At 36.9% G+C, this 19,116-nt stretch overlaps 1 protein-coding gene across 3 annotated transcripts in view; it reads left to right on the plus strand.

Moving 5' to 3' along the window:
* The first annotated feature begins 2,451 nt into the window (after window positions 1-2,451).
* The window catches only part of larp1b (La ribonucleoprotein 1B), a 32,377-nt gene continuing 15,712 nt past the window's right edge, over window positions 2,452-19,116 (plus strand). The window contains exons 1-5 of one of the 3 annotated variants that reach the window (XM_048191361.1): window positions 2,452-3,179; window positions 12,404-12,465; window positions 13,626-13,685; window positions 15,821-16,046; window positions 18,645-18,767. In XM_048191361.1, coding sequence (XP_048047318.1) covers window positions 2,822-3,179; window positions 12,404-12,465; window positions 13,626-13,685; window positions 15,821-16,046; window positions 18,645-18,767 — 829 coding nt within the window. In that variant the 5' untranslated portion in view covers window positions 2,452-2,821. The remainder of the gene's footprint in view (window positions 3,180-12,403; window positions 12,466-13,625; window positions 13,686-15,820; window positions 16,047-18,644; window positions 18,768-19,116) is intronic. The other 2 variants (XM_048191362.1, XM_048191363.1) reach the window with 2 other exon arrangements.

Raw genomic sequence — 19,116 nt, forward strand, 5'->3', positions numbered from 1 at the left:
GATCTGACCTACAAATTTACGACCTCAGATTAGGATTATCTTCAAATACCAAGAGGTTGTTGCAGTGCTTTAAATTGATCTTTAGACTGCACCTTTTTTTTCCATCTCCCCCATGCTAAACTTTTCCACAACTGAGCTGTAGGAATTGCTGGATTTGAGCCTGAAATGTAAGACGGTATAAAATCGTTGGTGATAGGAAGAGTTTTGGGGGTTTTGTCATGCTTATTGAATAAAATTTTTTATCCAAAATGTCCAAAATTATTCAACATTTTTTTAAACCTTTGTCACTGTAATTTTTGGGTTTGCTATGTGTCTCAAAAGTATGAAATTGGAACTGATGTCATAACATGTCATTACCCAACAGCACCTTTGGGGTGGGTAAGTAGTTTCCTCACAGCTAATTCTTTTCATTTCACTGTGAAATGTCACGAGGAGCAGACTCTGGAACAACATGGTACATCATCACTCTTACATAAACAAAAAATCCAAAGAGTCGTCAACAGCACGCTGTCTTCAAGCTTATTGGACCTTTTTTTGTTCTTTACCATGTTGTGTACAATAAATGGCAGAATCTGAGTAACTAATTTAACGTTAAGTTTCATGATTAAAGCACTTTGAACATCTTTGAAGAAACTGCTTTATATCCAGTAAATACCTCATAATTATAGCTTATTAATATACTGCTTTTTTAAATACATGATTGTACTTTAATGTATTGGTGGTTTCAGATTTTTTAATAAATAATCTTTCATATCATCTGTCACCTTATTTTATTTAAAAAGCAGTAGATTAACAGTCGTATGTTCATTAAATTAAACACTTCACCTGTACATTTTAGACTGTAGTTGCAGAGTGTGGCCGCTGGAGGCGCATCAGTCATTTGAAGGTGCTACATAGGCATTATTATTATCTCCGAATTTCTTTACTTTGACAAATGTAAGGAAGACATCTTCTTCTAACCACTATGTTCTTTTTCCAATGTTGAGTCGGAAACGAGATTTAAATAATTAATTTAAATAATTGTTACTTCTTCCAATAATAGCACGAGTTCTGATAGATAAATAATAACTTTAGTTGTCAGTGTGCCCTCGGTGTGATGCTCAACCAAACTCAATTCAGTGCTACTTATACCGTTCTGTAAACATGTTCACATTTTATTTTGGCAAAGGCTCTAAACCAGCTGATTAAATCTATGCGATGTTACGTTTAGTGTTTTTTCGGTTTTTGTAACAGTCTGAGAGACTGTGTTGACTGGGGGAAAGGCCACGTCAGACTGCCTCTGATCAGTGTTGCCAGATCGCGCTAGAAAAAACAGCAACCTGACAAAACAAACTCAAAAAAAGCATAAAACCTCTTAACTAGAATTGCAAGTAAAATTGCTTTAATTCATTGATCTGATATATCGTACAATTAATTTGCATAACACATAAACTAAAACTTCATCTTGTATCTATTATATACAAAGATCATCAGAATAAAGGATACATCTCACTCTTCCACTTATAGAAAAGCGAAAAAAAAATGTGCACTTACACGTAATTGGGGAAAAAGGAAAACAAGGGAAAGGATTTATGTAAGGAATACTCTGTGGATTTTTTGTAATTTTTGTTTGCTTTGCAGTTGATCGTATAGCCTATACATAGCCTAACATTGAACAGCATGCAACCTTTCCCAAAACAGGCACACAAACAAAGAAATTAGACAGCTTAAAGGATTAGTCCACTTTTAAATAAACTTTTCCTGATAATTTACTCACCCCCATGTCATCCAAGATGTTCATGTCTTTCTTTCGTCAGTCAAAAAGAAATTAATTTTTTTGATGAAAACATTCCAGGATTATTCTCCTTATAGTGGACTTCAATGGCCTCCAGACGGTTGTAGGTCAAAATTACAGTTTCAGTGCAGCTTCAAAAGGCTTTAAACGATACCAGACGAGGAATAAGAGTCTTATCTAGCAAAACGATCGGTCATTTTAGGAAAAAATACAACTGTATGCTTTATAAACACAAAATATCGCCTTGAACGTACTTCCGGTTTCCGCATTCTTCAAAACGCTTACGCTGTATGTCCTACGCCTTCCCTATTCTACTTACGGAACGAAAAGCCCTTTGAAGCTGCATTGAAACTATAATTTGACCTTCAACCATTTGAAGTCCACTATAAGGAGAATAATCCTGGAATGTTTTCATCAAAAACCTTAATTTCTTTTTCGACTGACGAAAGAAAGACATGAACATCTTGGATGACATGGGGGTGAGTAAATTATCAGGAAAGGTTTATTTAAAAGTGGACTAATCCTTTAATGGTCAGTCATATCATGCACTGGCGACTGCCCCTATCGACAAGCAATAAAACAAGCCTTGTTCAAAAAACGTGGACATGGCAACACTGACTCTAATGAACCACGTTCTACTGTCCTGCAGTACCGCTGTGTGACCGCGAGGGGCGACATAGAGCCCACACACTCGTCCAATGACTCGTGGCCGTTCGTAGTATTTCCTTTTATTTAGGTGAGTTGCCGATCAGCCAAATCGTGAAGTGGGTTGAAAACATTTGCAAAGTTTTTATTTCCTTCGTTTGGCTTACTATAATCAGTTAGTGTGATCGCACAACATGGCTTCTTTAAGAGATCGAGCATTTTGACATTTAAAAGCACGAAAAAGTCCGATGCAGCTCTCCGCCGTGTTTCAAGCTGCTGGCTGTCAACTTGCGCTCTAGCTGCAACAGCTTTCACCGAGTCTTTCTCTTCATTTGCGCTGGAAAACAAATATTGCGGGATAGTGAAAAAATAACAACGCGTGGGCGTTTGCGCTTTTGAACCATGACCACTGAAGTTGCGAGTGACTTGGACGTGACAGTCAGTTGTTTGGGCGAAGGGAATCAAAACAAGTCGGACGCGGATCGACCCAAGAAACCTGATCGAGCGAGCCACGAGGAGGGGCAGCAGGATCCTCCTCAGGTCGACTCTAAACATCAAAAACAGGGGGACATGGAAAGCAAAGCGGATGGGTTAAGCACGGACAGCACGAACGACAAGGAGAACGAGCAGAATGCATCAAGTCAGAAAGCAGAAACTGCCAAGAAGAAAGTGATCGAGGCTCCTCCGCCGAAAGTGAACCCATGGACGAAGAGGAACGCATGCCCTCCTAATAATGCCACCAACAGCTCGCTACAAACAGGTAGAGAGTTTATGCCCACAACACACATTTATACCTCCAACAGCATTTATTCTCATGCACACATGTGCTCTGTTAGCTCGCATGTGCTACTGCAGTCAGGAGCGGCCATTAAACTCCTTTCAGATCACTTTAATAGTCTTTTTTGCATTCTCGTGCACCTGTGCTTTGAAACATACGGTAACATTGGCTATTCCCTCATTTAATGATAATTCATAAACTTTGTGCCCATATCCGTAAAGTGTGTTTTTCATACATGGTCAGAGAAACGAGCCAATCAGAGACGGGGGCGTGGCCTGTTAGCTTTAGCACCAGTGATGGGACGTCCGACTCATTTTAGCGAGTCGGTTCTTTCGAACAGTTCGGACTGATTCAGCCAGTCTTGTGAATTATGACATCGTCCTTGGCAACCTGGCGTGAAATTATCCCTTATAATCTTTTTATTAAAGACTTAACATGGGCACTTATTGCTGTTTAATGTACTTTTATTAATAAGGGAGTTTATTGTAATTTTATTTATTATTATTATTAGCTAATATGGAACTTAAATATAATTAGCGTTTACATTAACCAGTTTTAATAATTCAGCCTTTGCTCATAATAACCGAATAAAACACTGTTTATTGAAAGCAACTATTCTTCGTATGCGTGTTCATAAAACTGTTGTGAGGTAAAGTTGGAAAGAAACTGTCCAGGGGTGCGTTTCCCAAAGCGAACTATGGTCGCAAGTTCCGTCGTTACCAATAGAGTTCAATGGGACTTACGACCATGGTTCACCAACGATGCTTTCGGGAAACGCACCCCAGGGTAGCGTTTCCCAAAAGCATCGTAAGCCTAAGTTGATCGTAGCTCCATTGGTTTCAATCGTAAGCTTAAGTTGATCGTAGTTTCAATGGAGCTACGATCAACTTAAGCTTACGATGCTTTTGGGAAACTCTGCCCAGTACGTTTTATGTGTAACATTCGGAGTTGTAAACAAATCTTTCAGAGATCGCTTTGTTCTCTTCAACCGATTCATTGAAGAGATTCGACTCTAAAGAACGATTCATTCACGAATCGGACACCACTATTTAGCACCTCGCTAAACCCAGAGCTAGTTTAATCCCCTAAAGCGGTAGAAAACAATGGGAATCAAAATGCTCTGCTTTATCCACACATTTAAAATGCTCTATAAGTGGCTGTCACTACGGTGTTTTATGCTTTTAGTGTTGGAGCGTTTGCGGTTTGGCTAACATATGCTTTGCTGTCCTGGCTCGCCTGATTAAAAACACTGCTGTTGTTAAAGAATACATAAAACACACATATAGGAGACCCTGGCCATATTCTTTTACTCATGTTTATTTATAGATGGTATTTTAATAGGTTTTGGGTTAGTTCAAGTTGTTTTAATTGTTTAAACGCATTGCATGTTGCTGTCAGGAAGCCCGGAGCTCATTTTGCCATTTGTGATGTGACCAAATATGGTGGTAGTGGGAATAAACGCCCATCAAAACGCCCGTTCCCACATCATTCTACCTACAGACTCGTGTGTGCTTCGATCATTTGGGTGTATTTGGACAGACTTGCTGATGTGGGCAAATTCAACCCCCCTCCTCACCCCACCCCATCCCATCTGATCGAGTTGCACGGGAGCACGTGCAGTGCTGAGCACTGCAACTCCAGCAGGAGCTCATGAGAGGCCTTTACACAGGCACTACCGTACACTGACGTTACTTTCAACCTCATACAGCTGCTAAACGCATTGTGTTTTGGTTCTTGGATCCTCATAGTGTTTGTGGTAGTGTGCAGCTCACCTGTTGAGTTGACTATGACAGTATGGTGTAGTTTTATAGTAACATATGTAATATTAGACCACTCCCTAAAACTGAATTAATTTTAGATAGATTGGCTTCAACACTGGTGTAGATTTTTGATGACACTGTTTGTTTGTCTGGCTATGGTTAACATGGGAAACGTTAAGGAAACCTATTTGAAAACAGGTAATGTTAATGCAAAAAAAGTGCACTTTAAATAACTTGGTTTAAATAGCTAAAAGTCACTTGAAATATTGCAAACCAAAAGAGCAAGATTTTTATTCACAGATAGACAGATTTTGTTCATAATATGATTGTTGTTGAGGATGTCAGGGTCTGGTCAAAACAACTTTGAGATTGTGCATCTCAGAAAAAAGATTTGATTTCTTTAGGTCATCAGTTTACTTTAAAGGGTTAGTTCACCCAAAAATGAAAATAATGTAATTTATTACTCACCCTCATGCCGTTCCACACATGTAAGACCTTCGTTCATCTTCGGAACACAATTAAGATATTTTAGTTGAAATCCGATGGCTCAGTGAGGCCTCCATAGCCAGCAATGACATTTCCTCTCTCAGGATCCATTAATGGAATAAAAACATATTTAAATCAGTTCGTGTGAGTACAGTGGTTCAATATTAATATTATAAAGTGATGAAAATATTTTTGAAATCGGCCATCACTATATAAGTTGTTATTTTGTTTTTTGGTGCACCAAAAATATTTTCACTTTATAATATTAATATTGAACCACTGTACTCACATGAACTGATTTAAATATGTTTTTAGTACATTAATGGATCTTGAGAGAGGAAATGTCATTGCTGGCTATGGAGGCCTCACTGAGCCATCGGCATTGAATTTTTTTTGTCTTTTTTATGTTTCCTATTGGAATGACTGGATTTTGCCCAGATAATTTAGCTGAGTAATAGTAAATGTGACCACACCTTAATGCATCTTTGGCTACCAGCTGGACTAGTATGAGTTTGGTTGGATGGGTTCCCATCTGATACCTAAAGTACAGTAGAAATGTACTTTTTTTATATAAAAATTGAAAATAAATTTTCTGTAATTAAATGTGCTGTGTTCTGAGGTGATAAATTAAACCAGACTAAGACGAGCCACTTCTCGATATTTGAACCAAACAAATTCTACATATTGTTTCCCTGGCATCATTTTTGTTGATGGTGAAGTGCATCTACACTGCTGACATGTTTGTCTTTTATTGCCTTCTCACATTGTGGGCATGAAATGGGCACTAACACAGTAAAAAACCACGTCATTGGAAAAACGCTAATTAAACGCTGCTGTTTCGGTCAATGATTTTGGCCATCCAAAACTATTGGTTGAAACTGTTTTGGGTGATGGGCATCTTGTCAAATAGAGATATTTTCAAACTACTCCAGGGCAATCAGTGTTGTAAATGGTGATTAAATTCCTCTGTTTCAATCTTTGAATGATGAAAACCTTCAACTGAATATCTGGGCATCTGAATTACATGATCAAGTTCCTGTTTTTCCTTATGAAAAAAACATATGTGTTCAGTATGAATGGAGATGTCATAAATGAGCATTTCTCCTTTGTGGTTTGACCAAACCAATACAGTCTGTTGTGTGAGTTATGTCAATCCATATGCATTGCACATGTCATTGTTCTGATGAATGAACAGAGCTGTAGATCTTGCTGACCTTGTTAAGCCAAGGGTCTTTGTGCTTTCTGCAATGTGGGACATATGTCATAATTCCAAGTATTTAGGACTGTGATATTAAAGCAGCTCTCAGGATGATCCTTTGTGATCCATGTTGAAAATCAGGAATGTGTGTTTCAATTTGAATGATCAGAATGCTGTCAGATGATGTATCGACTGATGGCTGTGTTTTAAAAACCACAACACTGCTCCCAGAGTCTGTACACATGACTTCTTGGCTGACATTTCAGAATAGACTGCTCCCCTGTCCCCTGTTTTTGTTGTGACAGTATCTTTATGTGTGGTGTGACACCAAAAACATATTATCAGTTATGAATTCATAAATATTATCTGTAAAAAGACACACTGAAAAATACACTTAAAATGTTTTTTTAATTAAGATGTTTACACACAATTATTCAAGGTGAATAGAAAACATATTTTTTAATTGATAGTTAGTTGATAGTATTTTTAGACTAATTAAAAGGTTAGTTCACCCAAAAATTAAAACTCTGTCATCATTTTCTCACCCTCATGTTATTCTAAACCTGTAAGACTTTCGTTCATCTTCGGAACTCAAATGAAGATATTTTTAGGAAAATCTGAGCCAGTCCTGTACTCTCCATTGACAGCATGCAACTACCACTTTTTTGACTCTTCAAAAAGTTCACAAAGAGATCATAAATGAATCCATATGAAATAAGCGGTTTAATTTTCTGGAGAGACACGATCACGTTATATGATGAACATAACATTTACCATAACTGATATGTGAGTTTATAAAAGTTTATAAGTGAATGAAAGCTTAAATTCAATTTGTTCATCATATAAAGCGATCATGTCTCTTCAGAAAATTTGGACTGCTAAATTCATATGAATTAGTTTTACAATCTCATTATTAACTTTTTGAAGCATCAAAGTGGTAGTTGAGTGGACTGTCAATGGAGGGACGGAAATTGGTCAGATTTTATTAAAGGTGCCCTAGAATCAAAAATTGAATTTACCTTGGCATAGTTGAATAACAAGAGTTCAGTACATGGAAAAGACATACATTGAGTTTCAAACTCCATTGCTTCCTCCTCCTTATGTAAATCTCATTTGTTTAAAAGACCTCCGAAAAACAGGCGAATCTCAACATAACACCGACTGTTACGTAACAGTCGGGATCATTAATATGTATGCCCCCAATATTTGCATATGCCAGCCCATGTTCAAGGCACTAGACAAGGGCAGCTAGTATTAACGTCTGGATGCGCACAGCTGAATCATCAGACTAGGTAAGCAAGCAAGAACAATAGCGAAAAATGGCAGATGGAGCAATAATAATTGACATGATCCATGATATCATGATATTTTTAGTGATATTTGTAAATTGTCTTTATAAATGTTTCGTTAGCATGTTAGCACTGTTAAATGTGGTTAAAGTTACCATCGTTCTTACTGTATTCACAAAGACGAGAGCCGTCGCTATTTTCATTTTTAAACATTTGCAGTCTGTATAATTCATAAACACAACTTCATTCTTTATAAATCTCTCCAACAGTGTGTAATGTTAGCTTTAGCCACGGAGCACCATCAAACTCATTCAGAATCAAATGTAAACATCCAAATAAATACTATACTCACATGATCCGACGCATGCATGCAGTATGCATGACAAATATCTTGTAAAGATCCATTTAAGGGTTATATTAGCTGTGTGAACTTTGTAAATGCACTGTATTATAGTCGAGAGCTCGGGGGAGCAGGAAGCGCACGATTTAAAGGGGCTGCGCAGCCTGAATCGGTGCATAGTTATTGATGCCCCAAAATAAGCAGTTAAAAAAATTAATTAAAAAAAATCTATGGGGTATTTTGAGTTGAAACTTCACAGACACATTCAGGGGACACCTTAGACTTATATTACATCTTGTAAAAACTGGTTCTAGGGCACCTTTAAAAATATCTTCATTTGTGTTCCGAAGATGAACAAAAGTCTTACGTCTTTGGAACGACATTAGTGTGAGTAAATGATGACAGAATTTTCATTTCTGGGTGAACTAAAAAAAAAGTTTGAACTTTTCTTGAAATGGTAAGTTTTTCAAAACCATTTGAAACCAACATGAATACAAAGAATATGCCTTGAATGTGTTTTAAAAGATTTTTAAAATGTACTTTATTTTCTTATCGTGAACAATCTTAAATGTCAGTGACGCAACTTATTTTACCTTTGCTCCTCTTTTATTCAGTGGCAGCTTTTGATTTGAATAGCAGTCCGACTGGCTTTTCTTAATGTTTCTGGCTTGACATTTTTGTGATTTAAATTATTGTTTGCATCAAAGTAACTTATTCAGCCTCAAGGCAGCACTTACTGACAGAAAGGTGTTGGCGGGACAGTATCAGTAAGCCTGTATGTATGGTCACACCCCACACTGAAGGCAAGCGCCCAGTGCCTTATCATACAGGCCATCCTTTCAGTAATGATAAAGGACCCCAGACACTCCCAGAAATGGGCGTCCCTCTCTTTTGCCTGTTTAATCCCAACAGTGCCAAAAAAGTTAACTTTTGTTGTCAATTATAACATAAAGTAGTGTTTGTTTCTCCCACAGGAAAAAGCTTTGAATCTTGCTGTATTTCTGAAGAATAAAGTTGGTTTGGTTTGATGATCATTTAATGCCAGAATGGCACACTCAAATTGTTTTATGGTTGTTCTTCCACAACTACAAAGAATTTGAATCTCGTCTTGTGCAAATGTAAAGCCCCTGATGTTGCAATGAATGGATAGACGTTCATCAAAAGGCAAACAGACGGTTGTCACATACATTGTGCTAACTCCCTTTGCGAGAATGTTCTTGTATTTTAAAAATCCAGAGATTTGGCTAGACTACACCATGGTTAATGTTTTTAGCACTCTTATTCCTTTTGCTATTTTAAAACAACAAAAAATGCTTTTTATATCTGCTTGTGTGACTCTCTAGAGCTATTATTTTGGTGGGGTTGATAGGGGCAGTTTGTCAGGAAAAGGCAGAGTGCTTTGTTGGTTGTGTGAACAGCGGTACAAATACCCATATGAGGCCATGTCATTGTGTTGGTGGGGATTTGAATACCACGGATGACTCCACTTTCACTGGCTCTCATAGAAATGTTGTTTGCTGCTCCATCTCAAAGAGAAAGTTAATGTTTTACACGTGTGGATGCATGACCTTGCTGTGCAGGTGCTGGCGTGTGGCTTTACAATCTAAGTGAAGCTGTTCCCAGATAATTGACCACAGCACTTAGTCCGTATTGACCTGCCATACTGGACGCACCATAAGAGATATTGGTAGATTTTAAGTGCAGATCTGTGATATTCAGAGGACCAAAATACAGTGTTCATTCATGAGTCACTTGAATAAAGAAATGCAGCATTTATGGTCATACTTTGAGCTATTAATTAACTCAAGTTATATTGTTTTTGTATCCTGGAGGTGTTTTATAGATAATCTAGACTCTGTGCTCATGTATTCAGAAGATGTTTTGAAATAATGCAGTTTGTAAAATGCCTGGGGAAAAAAGTGTTACAAGCAGGGCCTAAAACTTTTTGCCAATGGCCGGTGACTTTTACTGTAAAAATCTACTGGCCATTAAACTGGTTTTGCAAAAATAGGCAGTTATGACACCAAAAGCTAAAACTACTAGCCTTAGTAATATACATTTAAAACATTATTAAAGATAAGTAAACAGTCAGTAATAAAATAAGTACAAATAATCAAATTACAAGCAATAGCGCAAATAAATACAATAGTGCAAAGATACAAATGAAATTAACAGTCCTTTTCAGCTCTAACAGTAGTTTTTAAGTACAGAAATTTAATAAAGAAATCAAATGTAAAATAACACTGCATAGTCTTCACTCTTCACTGTATATATTAAACAGATTGAATAACTTTTGTAACTTCAATAAGTATTAGTCAAGAGCAGTGAGCATCTCCCCCCCACACTTTGTTGTTTGAACAACATTAAAGGGTTAGTTCACCCAAAAATGAAAATTCTCTCATTTATTACTCAACCTCATGTCGTTCCACACCCGTAAGTTCTTCTTTCATCTTCAGAACACAAATTAAGATATTTTTCATAAAATCCGATGGCTCAGTGAGGCCTGCATTGCCGGCAAGACAATTAACGCTTTCAATTACTAGAAAGGTACTAAAATTATATATAAACCATTCATGTGACTACAGTGGTTCAATCTTAATGTTATGAAGAAACAAGAATACTTTTTGTGCACCACAAAAACACTAATAACGACTTTATTCAACAATATCTAGTGATGGGTCAATTTCAACATACTGCTTCATGAAGCTTCGAAGCTTAATGAATCATTTGTTTCAAATCAGTGGTTCGAAGCGCGTATCAAACTGCCAAAGTCACGTGATTTCAGTAAACGAGGCTTCGTTACATCATAAGTGTTTCGAAATTTCAATGGTTCACCACTGGGGGGTATGACTTTGGCAGTTTGATACACACTCTGAACTACTGATTCGAAACAAAAGATTGATGAACTAACCCTTTAAAAATGCAGACAGCAGCAAGATTATTAGGATGCTGTCACTTAAAGATCTAATGCACGCTCAGATTCAATATACTGATACATGTACATGTTTTCTTTCTCAACTGTTAACGTTCACTTAAGACTGACTATGACTATTACTAGGATACTCACCGAGACAGGCTTTTTTTTTTTTTTTTTTTTTTTTTTAATTTTGTGTGAATTTTTTTCTGCTTAAGTGCAAGAGGACGCGAAAGAGAGCTCAACTTAGTATACGCTGTTTGAGACATGGCTTTCTGGGAACGCACTTAAGATGTTTAAACTTCCCACACAGCACGAGTAACGAATTAACTTCCCTTTCCCGTCTTAAACGTTCGTGACAGCACTGGCCTGTCAACTGTCCCGAGCATCTTTCACATTTCTTCAAGTTCATGTTCTCGCAACATTGCAATGTTAGAATTCATAAAAATGTTACCGTCCAACTGGTGATTGACACTGTTTCATGTGCTTGTCAACGCAGATTTTTACTCGCATTTGCTGCTTGGCGAGTGCTAATTTTAGGACCTGGTCACAAGGTATTGCTGTGTCAGTGCGCAAGTCATTTTAACTGGTGGTTACTGTACAGGTGCATGCATATTATAAGTAGGAGTTGGTTTAATGTGTAAATGCCTTTAAAGATTCATTATCAGTTCAGTTAAACTTAGAAGGTTCAGTTCATACTGCACGTGTCCTCTGGCAAATACGGACCTAGCTCCATATTGACCAAAAATCCAGAGTTCCTCCGCTGTGGAGGTATACAGTAAGGGTGGTTGTCTTCAGTTATTGAATGAATGATCAATAAAGTCATTATACCGTACAGAAAAATGCTAACTCTATTTATGAATGGTTAAGGTGTTCATACAATGGCAGTTAAATTTAATGAAAGCATCCTAATTGCCTTTGAAAGATGAATTAAATATAGTAATATATAACAGTGTGGTTTGAGCATTTAAGCATTTATGACAGACGTCACAGCCAGGTGGTTGACTGGTGTTGTTCTGCATTTATGTAGAGTTGTTCTAAACTTTGCAGTAGTCTAACATGAAAGTTATGGTAGTAGTAGTAATAATAATGATAACATTAATAAAAGCAACAATATAAATAAGATTATTTTAATAAAAGTCTTTTCTTTTACTTCATCTAATGAACTACATCAAACATAATCAAATCACAATCTCCTGTTTTTATTCTTTGTCAACAGAACCCCAGAGTCCTGCCAAAGTTGTCCGTGCCAGCAAACCCAGAACCAGGAAGACCAGTAAGGTAAGGCACTCTTTTATGTAGTTTATCGCCAGCTGAGGCAATGTGACATGCTTTTATCTGTTTAATGAAGAAAAAATAATAAACTTTAATCCCTGCTACATTAATCTATTTGGACAGATTTTGTCTGTCTTTTTCTGTATATCGGCAGTGTTTTCCTCCAGTCTGTTTGTGTAAGAGAGTCTAGCTTCTGGATGTCCTGGATCAGGGGTCAGCTGCAGCCACTCATAGCTCGGCAGCTCAGCTTGTGTTTGTATTTAAGTGGATATTTGTTCGCTGTGTTCTGTGTTTTTTGTGGGTGATAGTCAACAGAGAGTCAGCACTTGAGTTTTTGACTTTTACCTCAGCGGGACATTCCAGAGAGGGCTCAAGTTCAGTCCTAACAGGGGCAGTAGAGTTGTCCCCATGACTGACTCCAAGGCATGTTAGTTTGTCTCTACTTACACACACATACAACACTTGACAGGTTCTCTTGTATGTTCGTGACCCCTAGCATGTTATTTGGTGTTCATCCCTCACGTATTAGTTTTTTGAGCAGAATGTGACACGTTTGGCTTATGCCTTGATAGTTCACGTTGGTTACACCATTTAATTTCAAGGCACTCCTTTACAAATTTAGTTTGTACCGTCTAGCTTTAGCATCTGGGACACCCAGGACCCATTTCAAGGCGATAGTGGAATCCGATACGCTGCTTGGAATTCTGGTTTGCTTTGCGGCTTGAGAAATGATTGACGTTCCTCCGATAATAGAAGGTGAAATGATCTCTGAGAAAGAAACAGACACACTTCCCCCACAGTGTCCGAATAATGTTTTGTGTTAAATTGTGACAAAATTGATGTGTAGTTTGGAAACTCAACTTGAGGAGTATTTGAGACGGAGACGTCAGTGGAGTGGAGCAGCTGCCGTTCATAAATCATTCAAACTGGGCGTTGAGATGGCATGCATCTGCACATCGCCTTTCAGTTGAGAATCATTAGGGAATAATGTTGTTTGTTAGTTATCATGTATGTTCAAATCAAATAAGGGGTTGTTCGTTTTGTGCGTTTTGCGCTTATGTCCATGCACAGGAAGTGAAAGTTGATCGTGATAAAGGATGGGAACTTGATTAATATCAACTCAGATGTAACTTTTGTTTTTCTCTTTCCTTCGTTCCTGTTTGCAGTCAAGTGACTTCAGTGACATCACAAACTGGCCTACCCCAGGAGAACTCGCCAATAAGGAGGTGAGGAAGACATTGCATTTAAATTTAAATCCAGACACTTTATTTAGTTTTAGCTTGATAGATATTGAATTTTGTTTAGTTTTAAGACTATATTATAAACAGTGTCACATTCTTTAGTTTCTATATGATTCTGATGTGGTTTACTGTTATCGTTTTTTGCCTAGAAGGGCATATTATGACAATTTTTCCATATGTCCTGCTTAAAGGGCAGCTGTGCATGTTTTCTACAGTCACAAATTGTCTCTTATTAATGAAATTGTGTTTTAGTTGAAATTGGGTGTGTTACATGTTAAAGCAGTGGTTCTCAACCAGAGGGCCGAGACACACTAAGGGTCCTCGTCCCACTTCCAAGGAGACCTCAGAATGGCTTAAAATTGTTTAAAATAAGACAAAACAAGCTTTTTTTTTAAAAAAAAACAAAACAAAAACTGAAACATCTAAAAATCAAGACATATTTCTTATTTTAAAGGGGTTGTTGATTATTATTTCACTTTTTTTTAAGTTTAGTTAGTGTAATGTTGCTGTTAGAGCATAAACAATGTCTGCAAAGTTACAAAGTTCAATGCAAAGAATTAAAGAATTTAAAGAATTCTCTGTTTAAGGACTACAATAAACAGCTGGTAGGGACTACAACAAGCTTCTTCCTGGGTTAGTGACATCACTAACCCTAAAATTTACATAAACCCCGCACCCGAGAACACGCAACAAAGGGGTTGAGGCCATGCTAGGCTGCTTTAGAGAAGTGGAAGAGTTGTTGTATAGAGTGTTGTTACCATGCCGTCATTTTTACGTCAGTTCAATGCTGGATTTGCACAAAAAATGATGAAACATGCTAGTCGATGAGTTGAATCAACTCCACAGCAACTATGTAAATTTATCCACTAACCATTCAGAAATGTCCATTTTCATTCTAAAAGTTGTAACTTCTTCCTGAGTGACTCCCATCAATGTCCGAATGTCCGAAGGCCGAACACAGTTACTGACAATCGTCATTTTGGCTGCGTGAGATTCTCCAGCTTTGTTGTTGTTGAGCAACCAAAACGCGAGCTGTTAAAGCTCCGCCCTCTTTTGGAAAGCGGGCCGGGAGCAGCAGCTCATTTGCATAAAAAGGGACACACACATAAATGGTGTGTTTTTGTTCACACCCAGATAGGGGTAAATTTGACAAGCTATAATAAATGATCTGTGGGGTATTTTGAGCTGAAACTTCACAGACACATTCTGGGGACACCAGAAACTTATATTACATCTTGTAAAAGGGGCATTATAGGTCCCCTTTAATTTGTTCCCTCTGTCTTAGAAAACCTGGATACTATATTTGAAGGAATTTTAAAAGACTTTTCCAAACCTGAAAAGTCAAAAATAAATAAAAAACTAATAACTAAATAAATCTATAATGAATATGAAATAACAGGTGAAATATGTGAAAAATTATATCAAGCAAGAACTGCTATATGGTGATGGGAAATGTCTGGAATTGTGAAAATGTAAAAAAAAAAAAATTATTATTTGATTTTTATTTATTTATTTATTTTATAAATATTGCCCATCCTTGTTTCTGTAAAAAAAAAAAAAAAAAAAAAAAAAAAAACTGTTTTAAAACAAGCAGCTTTGTCAGTACAGCAGAAATATATATATATATATATATATATATATATATATATATATATATATATATATATATATATATATTTCTTCAGAAGACTTGAAATTTAGCACACAAATAATATGGACCACTTTTATAATACTATTTTTGAACATCTAATTTTTTGATCATGATAATATAGATCCTCATTCATTTACATTTGTATGGAAAAGAACCAGTCGGTTCAGCTAAACGTCATCTTTGATGTTCCCTGGAAGAAAAAATAAAGCATGCATCTTTGAAACGTCATGAGGAAAAGTAAATAAACTATGCCTTTAAGACCAGCCTTATTCCTGCATCTTGAATCTCTCTTTGTCTGTCAGTGTTCAGGTTCAGAGTTACAATCTCATGAAATCAAGAAACTTTTAAGCATCGTCATGAACAGTGTTCATATCATGTATCTGTCTTGGGTTTCACTCACTGGACTGCTGGATTTACTATGCTGAGTTAAGATTTATTTCACTAAGATTGATTTTATTACACTCCTCAGCAGCAGCAGAATGTGATAAATGCACATGGGAGAAAAGGGACATCCGGATGGAGGGAGAGGAAGAAGGATCATGGGGGAGAGAAGAGAGAGAAGGAGAGTGGAAGTGACGGGAGTGACAGTAAAGAGAACAGGGAAGCACAGCCGGATCCGATAACTGGACTGTCGAATGAGAAAGAGACAGAGGATGGAGAGGAAACGCACAGCAGTGCCCCCCGCAGGAGAGGAGGTGAGACAGACTGACAGCCTTGACACAGTCAGCTACATATCCATATTTGATGTCCATGGATGTGTTCATAATAGAATACAAGCTTACTAATTACTCCAAGCTGTGTAGTGTGTGCTACTTACTGTGTTACTGTGTAAAAAAAAAACTTAAACAACAGTTGACAGTTTTACACAAACATTTCAGAGAGTAGAGGAAGAGAGTCATTTGTCATGACCTCATCACATTGCATGGTTGAGACTGTCCAGTTATCTTGTTGGAAATAAACTCAGTTGTTTTCCCTTTTTAATCAAATTATTTTAAGAACTATATGCTATATACACTACCGTTCAAAAGTATAAAAGATGTCTAAGTAATGCCAGTTATTTGATCAAAAATACAGTTAAATGGTAATATTGCAAAATATTATTGCAATTTGAACAGCCATTTTTTTTTAGTATAGCCACAGTATATTTTAAAATGTAAATTAATCCTGTGATGGCAAAGCTGAATTTTCAGCATCATTACTCCAGTCCTCAGTGTCACATGATCCTTCAGAAATTATTTTAACATGCTGATTTGGTGATCAAGAAACATTTATTACTGTTATCAATGTTGAAATCAGTTATACTTCTTAATATTAATAAATCTTAATAACACAATTCATTAAACAAGATTAAGATCATTCCTAAATTTGTTTGTAAAATTATGTATTTTGTTAATCAAACAAGCAAAAAACGTAAACACAATGGTATGTAAAGCAGACAGTAATATAGAATTATGGGTAAAGGGTCAAAGGTAATTACCCAGGTTGAATTGAATGTAACATAAAACCCTGAGTGGTTAAAAATGGCTTTTAAACATCTGTCCGCTGTATTCAAAGGGTTATACAAACTTGTCAAAATTACTACACGTTTCATTACACAAGAAGTGAAAAAAAATTACTTGGCACACCTTACAAACACTCAAACAAACAATTGTAAACTTGAACATGATCACATGTGTCTGTAGCAACCTCCAGATAAAAAAAGAGAGAGAGAAAATACTCACTGAAAGGATTGAGAGCTTAGAAATTCTCATGATGCCTGGACACGTAAATGCTTTAAATCTCACACGCATGTCTTAACACATGCACACAGCTACACACATTCAGACAAAATCCTTGAAGTATTACACACAACTGATTACTTAATTAAATGGTTCCTTAATCATAAATCTCATATTATATCTTTTTAAATTTTAGTGTGGGGTAATTTGTTATGAATTATTGTCTAAATGTTGTGGCAGGACATGTGCAGGAGAATATAAGACATTGCTAAAAGCCCTCAGACTGGTTTAGGAAAGCTTCTTTCTGTTTCTGTTTCTTGCATAACCTGTGCGTTAAACAGTGTTGGGCAGTAACGCAGTTACTGTAACGCAGTTACTTTTGACAGTAACTAATACTGTAACGCATTACTTTTTAAATAAATTAACTCCGTTACCGTTACCATATGGTGCGTTGTCCGTTACTTTTTTAAATTAATTAATTTTGGCTGAAGTAGCCTACAGCAGCGACGCATTGTAGGATTGGTGGATGCCAACCACTGTAAACACGAAGACGCACTGTGGGCGTGTTTCCGTTTATTCAAGTAAGTCGGCAGTCATGGCGAGTCAAGGCGAGAGCAAGACGAGTTTCTCTAAGTGGAAATATGCTCATTATTTCACTTTAGTTGAGCATATAGACAAAAATATTTTAGTCAAATGTAAGCAGTGTCTTTCTGGTTCGAAGGTCCTATCTACTGCGATAAACATGTGACATGCTGGATCGAAAATATGTGAAATAAGTTTTTCTAGTCGACTAGTAGTTGTTCATTTAAGCCATTAGTTGACTAATCACATTTATATTAATTTAATTTCTTAAATACTGGAGAGAATAAACTAATAATGAGCGTTTATGTAATATAGGCTATATGCACTCAAGCGCACGCATAACGCCTGCCATAAAGAACCGGCAAAAGTAATGATTATGAATATGTATCAACCTGAATCGTTGATACAGTGCAGTAAGGATCCATGCTTTCATGTTGTTTATACCAAATTCTGACCCTAGCATCTGAATGCTGCAGCAGAAATCAAGACTCATCAGAACAGGACACATTTTTCCAATCTTCTATTGTCTAGTTTAGGTGAGCCAGTGCTAATTGTAGCCTCAGTGTCCTCTTCTTAACTGACCGGAGTGGCACCCGTTGTAGTCTTCTCCTGCTGTAGCAAGTGGATATATTTTTAGTTAATGTTGCCTTTCTTCTATGTTCTCCTCTAAACTGCTGCTCACTGGATATTTTCTCTTGTTCTGATCATTCTCTGTAAACCCTAGAGATGGTTGTGTGTGAAAATCCTGAAATTTGAAATACTCAGATCAGCCTGCCTGGCACCAACATCCATTTTCAAAGTCACCTTTCTTCCCCATTGATGGAAAACATGATCATGCAGCTCAAGTGCTGCTGCCATTTAAAGCAATAGAGGGACAAACCAAACAGTGAGACATAAGTGTTAATTTTTTTAATTCCAGACCTCTGGAAATGTTTTACCCTGGAGTGTTAATTTGAACTCTTATTTTGTACTTTTCTTTCATGTGTCCCTCAGGCTGGAGAAGAGAGAGAGATTTCTTTGATGACACAGCAAGTGTTCGCAGCGAGGGCAGCAATGTCCGTGGAGGCCCGAGGGGCAGGGGCAAAGGTCGCGGCCGGGGCAGAGGTCGTGGACGAGGTAACCAATAAACATCCCTAAACAACCTAAACATAGTTTCTCACAGTCAGACTGTCTGTTAAATCAGTTTTATACATAGAAATTATAGATGTCATGTAAAATTAAAGTGAATTTGGAGTGGTGTTTACATTTTTAAAGTTCACACTCAAAGCTAAATGGAACCGAGTCACCTTAAACTTTAAAGGGTCATGGAAAAAAATATATAATTTTTTTTTTTTTTTTTTAGATGTCAACAGATATGTACAGGCGGCACATCACTAAAAGAACACTAAAAGCCCTCCATAAATTTTATCACTAAGTTTGGTTAAAAATAAAAAATAATTTTTGCGTTTTTCAGAGCAATTTCTTT

This window comes from Megalobrama amblycephala, linkage group LG5 (genome assembly GCF_018812025.1).
Source record: "Megalobrama amblycephala isolate DHTTF-2021 linkage group LG5, ASM1881202v1, whole genome shotgun sequence".
NCBI lineage: Eukaryota > Metazoa > Chordata > Actinopteri > Cypriniformes > Xenocyprididae > Megalobrama > Megalobrama amblycephala.